The sequence below is a fragment of the Anomaloglossus baeobatrachus genome, chromosome 5 (assembly GCF_048569485.1).
Source record: "Anomaloglossus baeobatrachus isolate aAnoBae1 chromosome 5, aAnoBae1.hap1, whole genome shotgun sequence".
Classification (NCBI taxonomy): Eukaryota; Metazoa; Chordata; class Amphibia; order Anura; family Aromobatidae; genus Anomaloglossus; species Anomaloglossus baeobatrachus.
In genome coordinates this window covers 518820132-518832146 of record NC_134357.1, presented here as the reverse complement: position 1 = coordinate 518832146, position 12015 = coordinate 518820132, and the positions used below count along the sequence as shown (strand labels likewise).

The window sequence follows — 12015 nt, the reverse complement described above, 5'->3', positions numbered from 1 at the left end:
GTTAATCCTTTCAGTGAACACAGTTAAAAAAATGACAAAAAATGTATCAAAAACTGTCTTTTCATCATACAGCTGACAAAATACTGGAATAAAATGCAAGCCGCTATACAGCTGCATCAACAAAAAAATAAAAAAGTTATAGCCCTCAGAATACAGCAATGTCAAAACAGGTTTTTTAATGGTGTAAAAGTGGCAAAAAAAAACAAACTATATACACTGTGTGCAGAATTATTAGGCAAATGAGTATTTTGATCACATGATACTTTTTTTACATGTTGTCTTATTCCGAGCTGTATAGGCTTAAGAGCCAACTACCAATTAAGTAAATCATGTGGTGTGCATCTCTGTAATGAGGAGGGGTGTTAATTATTAGGCAACTTCATTTTCTTTGGCAAAATGGGTTAGGAGAGAGATTTGACGGGCTCTGAAAAGTACAAAATTGTGAGATGTCTTGCAGAGGGATGCAGCAGTCTTGAAATTGCCAAACTTTTGAAGCGTGATCACCAAACACTGAAGTGTTCCTTGGCAAATAGCCAACAGGGTCATAAGAAACGTGTTGGGCGAAAAAGGTGCAAAATAACTGCCCATGAATTGAGGAAAATCAAGCATGAAGCTGCCAAGATGCCATTTGCCACCAGTTTGGCCAGCTTGGTCAGAGCTGCAACATTACTGGAGTATCAAAAAGCACAAGGTGTGCCATACTCAGGGACATAACCAAGGTAAGGAAGGCTGAAAAACGACCACCTGTGAACAAGAAACATAAGATGAAACGTCAAGCCTGGGCCAAGAAATATCTTAAGACTGATTTTTCAAAGGTTTTATGGACTGATGAAATGAGAGTGACTCTTGATGCGCCAGATGGATGGGCCAGTGGCTGGATCAGTAAGGGGCAGAGAGCTCCACTCCGACTCAGATGCCAGCAAGGTGGAGGTGGGGTACTGGTATGGGCTGGTATCATCAAAGATGAACTTGTGGGACCTTTTCGGGTTGAAAGTGGAGTGAAGCTCAACTCCCAGACCTACTGCCAGTTTCTGGAAGACAACTTCTTCAAGCAGTGGTACAAGAAAAAGTCGGTATCGTTCAAGAAAAAAATGATTTTCATGCAGGACAATGCTCCATCACATGCATCCAACTACTCCACAGCGTGGCTTGCCAGTAAAGGTCAAAAAGATGAAAAAATAATGACATGGCCCCCTTGTTCACCTGATCTGAACCCCATAGAAAACCTGTGGTCCCTCATAAAATGTGAGATCTACAGGGAGGGAAAACAGTACACCTCTCGGAACAGTGTCTGCGAGACTGTGGTGGCTGCTGCACGCAATGTTGATCGTAAACAGATTAAAGGGAACCTGTCATCAGAAATTTGGCTTTCAACATAAATGTTTCCCCCTCTGCAGCTCCTGGGCTGCATTCTGTAAGGTTTCTATACTTTTTGTGCCCCCTTTTAAACCAAAATAAATACTTTATAAAGTTATACCTTTTGGTATGAAAATCTTGTAAATTCTCCATGGGGGCGGGCCGTCTGGTGTCCGTTGCTGTCCCTTACGCCGTCCCCCCATGCTCCAAATCATCCCCCAGGACGCCGCCCACTGCACCCGAGGTCCCGTGCACGCCAGGACACCTGGTGACGTGGTTGCAGGCTCGAGAGTATGGGCGGCGCTGTGATTGCATCGCAAGTGCCCGTCCATACTCTCGTGGCCGCGCTCTCCCCTCTGTACGTCGTTCAGATCCTCTCCGCTTCTCCTGTGCTGTGCTGCTCCGCTCCTCCCATCTATTTCCTGCTGCAGGGTACGATGGGAAGGAGGTGACGTCTGGTCATTTGGCCGCCGCAGAACGCTGGAGGCAGAGGGGAAAGGGCAGGCACGAGAGTATGGGCGGGCACTTGCGATGCAATCACAGAGCCGCCCATACTCTCGTGCCTGCGACCACGTCACCAGGTGTCCTGGCGTGCACGGGACCTCGGGCGCAGTGGGCGGCGTCCTGGGATATGAAATGGAGCAATGGGGGACAGCGTCAATCTGCAGGAGGGACAGCAACGGACACCAGACAGCCCGCCCCATGGAGAATTTACAAGATTTTCATACCAAAAGGTATAACTTTATAAAGTATTTATTTTGGTTTAAAAGGGGGCACAAAAAGTATAGAAACCTTACTAGAATGCAGAATAGAAAGCAATAAAAAAATATTATGTGGCAAAAAGTAGTACTAATAATAACTCCAACTCAACCTGCAAAAAATAAGCCCTCAAATGGCTATGTTGGCAGAAAAATAAATTAAGAAACTAAAGCCTTCAGTAAAAACAGTGATGCAAAAAACCTTTATTGTTTAAAAAAAAAAAACTGTGATAGTCGCCAAACCTAAAAACTTATATAAACGTGGTATCGCTGTAATCGTACTGACCTGAGGAATAAAGACGCCTAATCAGTTGTACTGCAAGATGAACGGCGTAAAAAAATAAATTAAGCCAATTCTTCAACTGCTGTTGATAATGTTAATTCTGCCTCTAAAACATTGTGGTACGGCGCGGCTCATATTTAATAACAAATACATCAAGTTTATGCAAACACTTACAATTTACAGTGTTGTCCCTTTTTCTTTTCAAAACTTTTCTTTGGCAGCTAGTTCAACAACCAAATCAATGTAACGCTGAGCTATTAGAGTACCTAATATGAAGACTAGAGGGGTCAGGCTAAAGTATACGATCTCACCTCACACAATAATGCTAGTAGTAGGAGCAGTGTGACGTTTCCTTCTGAAATTCTCTTCATGACGTTGCCCACATAGCCCTGTTAGAGTTGTAGAATTTCATGTGGTGTTTCACCGAAAATAAGCCCTAACAGGAATCTAAATATAAGCCCTACCACAAAAATAAGCCCTAGCTGTGGTTCAATAATGAAGTATTCATGCAACTAAAAAAAGATAAAGAATACTGCAGAACACTTCAATATAGAAAGCAGACACCTCTCAAAAGATAGAAAACAGACCTCGCAATCATACTCACTAGACCGGGACTCTATGGAATGCGAGGACCTGCAGTGTAATGCACACACACTGTATACCACACACATAACACACACACACACACACAAATCCAGTGATACCATATTGCTCCGGTGACCTGGACTCTGTGGAAAGCTTCGAGTACCTGCCGTGGAGCGCATCGATGCATTCCACCACAGGTCCTCAATACGCTCCACCGCAGGTCCTCACATTCACAGCATCCCAGGTCCTGTTGTCTGCCGAAAGCAGTGCAGTATCACTGGGTGTGCGTGTGTGTGATGTTTGTGTGAGTGCCAGCTGGCCAGAAGCAGGGAAGGAACGCTGTGAAGAAGACAAGAACCTGCAGGGAGCGCATGCTGAGGACGTGAGAGAGACATAGATGTTAGTGGTCTGGTAAGTATGATTCTCCTTGGAGGGAGTCTGCCTTTTTTGGAGGTAAATTTACTCCTAACCCGTGTTTCCCCCAACATAAGACCTACCCCAAAAATAAGCCCTAGTGCATGTTTCAGGGCAAAAAAAATATGGCAGTGTCTTAATTTCAGGGAAACACAGTATTGAGGTTTATCTACTTGAGTGATGAGTCCCCCTTTTGTCTTGGACATAATGAAAGCTGAAAATTTAGTTTAAGGACCACATAGGTAATGCCATAGAAAGGCCTTCAAAATGTCCTAGGAGCCATTTTTTTTAATACAACATCACTAAGTTGCATGTTACTCATTGTAATGTGAACTAGCCTACTTGGCTTAAATGTGCAACCATGGCCTGCGACATCTCTGTCTCCCGTTAAACACCTGGGATGTAATTGGTCGGAAATGTCAAACTGAACTGCAAGAAGCAGATCTTGACGATTTGTGTGTTCAAGTGCATTCAGTGCTGCAGAACTTTAAGACAACCACTATCCCTTAACAATAGCAGCCAAGGTGAGCAAGTGTCTGTATTTCTGAGTTCTCCTACACGATCCTAAACAAAACAAAATGTTTTGAAAATGTTGTTTCCTTTTTTTTCTTCATTTGTATACTACTAACATGTCTAAAGAATTTGTAGATTTTCATAACTCCAGGACTTTTCCATATTCATGTTGTAATTTCAATGTTGAAGAGTGCATAATATAAATAACACAATTTCATGGCACTGCTATTGAAAAATAACAATCACATTTCATATTTATTCTTGTCAGATAATGATACCAGAAGGTCAGAAGGATATATGATATCTTTAGATTTTGCAGCAGATGGTCATGGTATCAGAACAAATACTCAGCAAGATTCTTTTCAATGGACCATTTCTTCTGCTTCATCAAAACCTAATGTGCAGAATAACAGTCATGGAACAGATATTAAACATGTAAGAGCTCATATTGCGAAGGAGCCATTATCATGTTTAGAATGTGGAAAATGTTTTCCTCGGAAATCACAGCTTGTTTCACATCTGAAAGTTCACACAGGAGAGAAGCCATTTTCATGTTCAGAATGTGGAAAATGTTTTGTTCACAAAGCAAGTCTTAAAATACATCTGAGAATTCACACAGGGGAGAAACCATTTTCATGCTCAGAATGTGGAAAAAGTTTTATCACGAATGCAGATCTTCGTAGACATCAGATAATTCACACAGGGGAGAAGCCATATATATGTTCAGAATGTGGGAAATGTTTTAAAGAAAGACGCAGACTTGTTGCACATCAAATAATTCACACAGTGAAAACAGAATTTTCATGTTCTGAATGTGGAAAATGTTTTATTCAAAAATCACAACTTGGTACACATCTGAGAATTCACACAGGGGAGAAGCCATTTTCATGTTCAGATTGTGGGAAATGTTTTACTATCAAATCACAACTTGTTAGACATCAGAAAACTCATAAAGGGGATAAACCATATTTTTGTTCAGAATGTGGGAAAAATTTTGGTAAGAAATCATATCTTAATATACATCTGAGATGTCACACAGGGGAAAAACCATTTTCATGTTCAGAATGTGGAAAAGGTTTTATCACAAAAGCAAATCTTGTTAGACATCAGATAATTCACACAGGGGAGAAACCATTTCCATGTTCAGAATGTGGGAAAGGTTTTGTTAACAAATCAGATCTTAATATACACATGAGAAGTCACAGAGGGGAGAAACCATTTTCATGTTCAGTATGTGGAAAAGGTTTTAGCAAGAATTCAGCTTTTGTTACACACCAAAGAATACACACAGGAGAGAAACCATTTCCATGTTCAGAATGTGGGAAACATTTTATCAAGAAATCAGATCTTGTTAAACATCATAAAACACACCCAGGGAAGTAGAAAAACTACAAGTTATAGTCTAGAAAAGTCACGATAACCCCTTTGTGACAGTCGACATACATTTACATTATGGTCAGGATGGGGTTCCCGCAAAATGACGTAAATGTATATCATAACGATTACGCAGGCACAGGGGCTGTACCCGCACTATTTCCGCTGGGAGCTCCATTTAAGCTATAACCAAGCTTCAGCTGTCACAGCCAGGGACTTTCCTACTGCCGCCCCTGACTGTTTAACCCTTAAATGTCGTGATCAACAGCGATTGCAGCATTTAGAAGACTGGAGAGGTAGCACGCTCCATCTCCCACCAGATCGGGACCCCAGCAATATGATCACAAGGGGCTCGATCATTGCCATGGTAAATCGAGGTCGTGATGCCGACCTCCAGGTCAGTCAGCTACTGCAAGCCTCTTAGACCATGCAAGGACCATGGTCTAAGAAGCGATCTGCCAGTGTCTCTGATAGGTATGATATATTGCAATCCTGGTGCATTGCAATACATTATACCAGTGATCAAAGCAAGGAAAGGTAATGTCCCTTATATGGACAAAGTTAAAAAAAAGTTTTAAAAAATCAGAAAATAAAAAACAAAAAAGAACATTATACCAATAAATGCATATGTAAAAACAAAAATATACAAAAAAGTATAAATATTTGTTATCGCCGCGTCCACAGCAACCTTATCTATAAAACTGTCCCACTTGTTCATCCCTTCAGCGAACACCGTTAAAAAATAAATAAAAAACGGCTGACAAAAAAGTTGACTAAAAGGGAATAAAAAAAATCACATTCAAATAAAAATATCGTTGAAGACGTCATCTTGTCCCACAAAAAAAACAAGCCATATAGCTCCATCAGTGAAAAATAAAAAAAAACTATAGTTCTCAGGATACAGCAATGCAAAAACATTTTTTTCCTATAAAATTGTTTGAATGGTGTAAAAGTGGCAAAATAAATATAAATGTATGGTATCGCTGTAATCGTACTGATTCAAAGAATAAAGCTGTCTTATCACTTTTGTGACATGGTGAATGGCTTAAAAAAAATAATAATTAAAACAATTCGTGAATTACTGTTTCTTCTCACAAAAAGTGGAATAGAAAGTGATGAAAATTTGAGGCCTAAAATCATATCAATAAAAACTCTAACTTATCAAGCAAAAAACAAACTCTCACATGACTGTCGGTATAGACAAATTTAAAAATAAAAAATATAGCCGGGGACGTGTTGAACCATGCAGTAGTGAAGTCGCACACCTCAGAGCTCTGGGGCAGAAATCTCCAAATTCAACGAATCCCCCCCTCTACCTATGGGGAAATCCTCTAGGAAATCCAGGTCCTACTCCTTCTCAAAGCTCTCTCCACCTGCGGGCGACATCTCCATCTTTCTTTCACACCGGGACCGCAAGGAGCCAGCGGCCCAGAATCAGGCCAAGCCATCATCCGTGGACGCCACACGGCGGGGTCGTTGTCGGCTCGGATCCCCTGGCACTCACTCTCTGGCAACGGATGATGTCCCTGTGGCCCCAGGGACCCCCCGGCGCCGAAGATCCGAGCCAACCGGGGTGAGGAGCGACGATGCAGAGGTGCTACAAGATGGCCGCCGCCTCGTGGTGAGTGGAGACCAGCTGCAATCCCTGCTGTCGGCTCTCACCCACAGTGGGCAGCGCCGGCCGCCGGAGCAAAAGCAGGTTAAGGGAACCCCTTTGGAATCCCCCCTGGGGGGCACCTCGTCTGTGAGTGGAGATAGTGGGACTGTGGGAGCAGATTGGGCGCAGGAGTCTGCAGCAGGCCGGGTTCTCGTAGTACTGGAGGGGGAGGAGCGGCAGCCAGAGCGGTTCTCCATCTAGCACTCTCAGAGGCTGCGAAGCCCTTTTCAGCATCGGCCCGAGGACTTGGATAAGGGTCAGGAGGCAGGTGCTCAGTCTAATGAGAGCACCTGCTTTTAGGGCGGTCCCTCAATGGCACTTACTTATCTCAGCATACACCCTGACCTGGAGCTGACCTATGAGCCTCCCCAGGGCAACAGGATGATGGCGCTTGGGGCAACCCCAGACTTATCAGGGGAGACATTTCAGCAGGGAGCACTTGGGTCCCAAATACAAACTCAGCAACACCCTCGGTTATCAACCTCCCGTAGCCCAAGCTCTGGCCCACCCAGAACATGACAGCAAGCCCACCGGCCCCAGCCGGTGGGTAGCTCAGAACATGAGCAGGGGGGTCTCTGGAGCAAATCTCCTGGTGTGATCCTCCTCAGAAATGGATCATGATTCTCTCCCCGGGTGGTCGACCGGTTCATCTGGGACGTCCTCTCCTCCTCACCCCACCAGCACCCCTGGGACGGGGCTCGTTTGCTTCTCTCTTTCGGGCAGAATCAGACTCCTGGGGATTCGCCCCAGGGGGCCCCTCTGTGTCCAGACCATACTAGATCTCCACAAAACACCTTGGCGGCACGGTCTTGCCTTGAGGCCCTCGGGGAGATCAGGACGAGGCCCCAGCCGTCACTTTTGAGTCTGGTGAGGGTCAGAGACCAGCATCTCAAGCCGACTTTTGCCTTCTCATGCAATCCATCTCCACTAAGCAGGACATTTCCATTTTAGCTACAAAAATTATTAAGGAATGCAAGATGGAGTTTGCACACTTCCGGGCAGAGCTCACCATCCTGAACACGAAAGTCAACTACATCTCCCAGACCCAAGATCGGACCGAATCCTCAATCAAGACCCTGACAGAAACTGTCACTCACCAGGCAGCCCAGATTCAGGAGCTTCGCCAGAGCCTGGATGACCTCGAAAATTGTAACCACAGTAACACTCTCGGGATTTGGGGTCTACCGGAGTCTATCATTCCAGCTGACATCCCCTCTGCCCTAACCTCGATCTTCAATGGCCTGCTTGGGCATCCGCCGGGGGTGCACATCGAGATTAACAGAGGTCATAGGGCCTTACGTCCGCCCGACACCAACTATCCCTGCCCGAGGGACATCATATGCCGTATTCATTTCTTTTTCGCTCCTAATTGGGAGACCCAGACAGTGGGTGTATAGCTACTGCCTCTGGAGGCCGCACAAAGAACTACACTTAAAAGTGTAAGGCCCCTCCCCTTCTGGCTATACACCCTCCCGTAGGAGTACGGATTCCTCAGTTTTAGCTTTGTGCGCAGGAGGTCAGACACGCACGCATAGCTCCATTGTTTTTAGTCAGCAGCAGCTGCTGACTATGTCGGATGGAAGAAAAGAGGGCCCATACAGGGCTCCCAGCATGCTCCCTTCTCACCCCACTGTATGTCGGAGGTGTTTGTAAGGTTGAGGTACCCATTGCGGGTACGGCGGCAGGAGCCCACATGCTGATTCCTTCCCCATCCCTTTTTACAGGGCTCTGGGTGAAGTGGGATTTACTGGTCTCCAGGCACTGAGACCGTGCTCCATCTACAGCCCCTGGAGAAGATGCTGGATGGAGCGGAGTACATCAGGGACATGGCCCTGCTTCCTCAAGGTACTCTGTGTCCCCGTGCATTTGGCGCTCACACCGCAGCATGCTGGGTGTTGTAGTGCGCCGGGGGACATCAGCGCTACGGCGCTTGTGCCATGGCCTCATTCAGCTTCGCTGAAGCAGGCACACTTCTGGGAATCGGTCGCGCCGGCCGCTGGGACTGCGGCGCGGCTGGCACTTGTGGTGCGCCGGGGACTTCAGCGCGGCCCGCGCTTTTACGGCGGCCGCGCTGATAACTCGAGTCCCCGGCTTTTGCGGCCTGCTTCCGTTCGTTCCCGCCCCCAGACCTGCCAGTCAGGAGAGGGGCGGGACGCTGGCCACTTCTGGAAATCGGTCACGCCGGCCGCTGGGACTGCGGCGCGGCTGGCACTTGTGGTGCGCCGGGGACTTCAGCGCGGCCCGCGCTTTTACGGCGGCCGCGCTGATAACTCGAGTCCCCGGCTTTTGCGGCCTGCTTCCGTTCGTTCCCGCCCCCAGACCTGCCAGTCAGGAGAGGGGCGGGACGCTGGCCAGTGCATCAGCGCCGAGGGCTGGAGTCGTTTTTACATACTCCAGCCCTCACAATCGGCACAGAGGGGACACTGTTTCCCGCACTTTTGTTTGGGAACTCCCACGGACCGCCCCTCTCCACAGACGCCGGCAGCCATTCCTGCTGACACGCTGAGCTGCAGAGGGGAGCCGGGGAGACCCAGACAAGGAATTCTGCGCCTCTTACCCGCTATTCAGCGGGCGGTAAGCAGCCCTCAGGGCTCACCCCCTCTTGTGCTAGTAGTATTCTTAGTATTTTGTTTCTACAAATACTTGGTATTACATAGCGCTGGTCGCCCCTTTGGCTATAGACTCTCTCACATTGCAGAGAGCCAGCAGCATGTCGTCCGTAAAACGCAAGGGTGCCAAGGCACAGACATTATATGCTTCCTGCACCGCATGTGGGACTTTTCTACCAGCAGGCTCCACGGACCCCCATTGTGTGCAGTGCTCGGCCCCTGCGGCGCTTGCACAGTCGGGACCTCTGCTGGACGTGACCCAGGGTGTACCACCTGTGAATGCTGTCCAGGTGACAGGAACTGAGTTTGCAGCTTTTGCTGACAGAATGTCTCTCACTATGTCACAAATTCTTGACATATTGCGAGCTAGGCCTGTACTTCAGGCCACGGACACTGTGCAATCATTGCCCCCTGGTCCCCCTCAGCTCCAAGCTCCGGGACGGGCATATACACCTCAGGGTGAAGACTCTGACTCGGACGATGGCCCCGGGCAGCCTAAGCGGGCTCGCTATGACGGGCCTTCACATTCATCTCAATGGTCAGATCCCAGCGAGATGAATCTATGGGTGATGAGGCGGACGTAACTGATCAGGATTCTGATCCTGGGACCGCTCTCAATCTAGATACACCAGATGGTGACGCCATAGTTAATGATCTTATATTTAACATCAATAAGATGTTAAATATTTCCCCACCAGCTCCTCTTGTAGAGGAGTCAGCTTCGCAGCACGAGAGAATCCATTTCAGATACCCTAAGCGTACATTAAGCACTTTTCTGGACCACGCTGACTTTAGAGACGCAATCCAGAAACCCCACGCTTATCCTGAAAGGCGTTTTCCTAAACGGCTTAAAGATACACGCTACCCTTTTCCCCCTGAGGTGGTCAAGGGTTGGACCCAGTGTCCAAAAGTGGATCCTCCAATTTCCAGGCTTGCAGCTAGATCCTTGGTTGCAGTTGAAGATGGAGCGGCACTTAAAGATGCCACTGACAGGCAGATGGAGCTCTGGCTGAAATCCATCTATGAAGCGATTGGAGCGTCATTAGCGCCTTCTTTTGCGGCCGTATGGGCACTCCAAGCTATCTCAGCCGGGCTTGCGCGAGTCGATTCAGTCACACGTGCATTTGCCCCGCAGGTAGCACCATTGACCTCGCAAATGGCGGCATTCGCGTCGTACGCGATTAATGCTGTTCTTGACGCTACAAGCCGCACGGCAGTGGCGTCAGCCAACTCCGTTGTTTTGCGTAGGGCCCTGTGGTTGAGACATTGGAAAGCAGATTCTCATTCCAAGAAGTGCTTAACCAATTTGCCTTTTTCTCGTGACCGATTGTTTGGAGAGCGTTTGGATGAAATCATCAAACACTCCAAGGGTAAGGACTCATCCTTACCGCAACACAGACAAAACAAACCCCAACAGAGGAAGGGTCAGTCTGGTTATCGGTCCTTTCGAGGACCGGGCAGGTCCCAATTCGCCTCGTCAAAAAAGACTCAAAAAGACCAGAGACGCTCAGATTCTTGGAGGTCTCAGTCACGCCCAAAAAGGACAGCCGGAGGAACCGTTGCCAAGACGGCGTCCTCCTGACTTGCGGTCTCCGATTCCCACACCCGCGGTCGGTGGGAGGCTTTCCCACTTTGGCGACATTTGGCTGTCACGCGTCAAAGACCGTTGGGTGAGGGATATTCTGTCTCACGGGTACAGGATAGAGTTCAGTTCTCGTCCGCCAACTCGTTTCTTCAGAACTTCTCCACCACCAGACCGAGCCGATGCTCTGTTGCAGGCGGTGGCCGCTCTAAAGGCGGAAGGAGTGGTGACCTCCGTCCCTCTTCAGGAACAAGGTCACGGTTTTTACTCCAATCTGTTTGTGGTCCCAAAAAAGGACGGATCGTATCGACCCGTCCTGGATCTAAAGTTGCTCAACAGACACGTAAAGGTCAGGAGGTTCCGGATGGAATCCCTACGCTCCGTCATAGCCTCAATGTCTCAAGGAGATTTTCTAGCATCAATAGACACGCAGGGTCACTCGGTCATCCCGTATCTAGACGACCTGCTTATAAAGGCACCCTCTCAAGAGGCATGCCAACACAGTCTGAAGGTGGCACTAGACACTCTCCAGAGTTTCGGGTGGATTATCAACTTTCCAAAGTCTCATCTAACCCCGACCCAATCTCTGACTTATCTTGGCATGGAGTTTCATACTCTTTCAGCGATAGTGAGGCTTCCACTGGACAAGCAGTGCTCGCTACGGACTGGAGTGCAATCTCTCCTTCAGAGCCAGTCGCACTCACTGAGGCGCCTCATGCATTTCCTAGGAAAGATGGTAGCAGCAATGGAGGCAGTCCCGTTCGCGCAGTTTCATCTGCGCCCTCTACAATGGGACATTCTACGCCAATGGGATGGGAAATCGACGTCCCTCGACAGGACTGTCTCCCTCTCTCAAACTGCCAAGGACTCTCTGCGTTGGTGGC

The 12015-nt window shown here is 47.6% G+C and overlaps 1 protein-coding gene across 1 annotated transcript in view; it reads left to right on the top strand.

Annotated features, from left to right (window-relative positions):
* LOC142312872 (uncharacterized) overlaps positions 1-12015 on the top strand; it is a 284606-nt gene that overhangs the window by 117637 nt on the left and 154954 nt on the right. Inside the window, exons 9-12 of the mRNA XM_075351857.1 lie at positions 4637-4756; positions 4805-4906; positions 5057-5152; positions 7892-8098. Of these exons, the coding sequence (XP_075207972.1) occupies positions 4637-4756; positions 4805-4906; positions 5057-5152; positions 7892-8098 (525 nt within the window). The remainder of the gene's footprint in view (positions 1-4636; positions 4757-4804; positions 4907-5056; positions 5153-7891; positions 8099-12015) is intronic.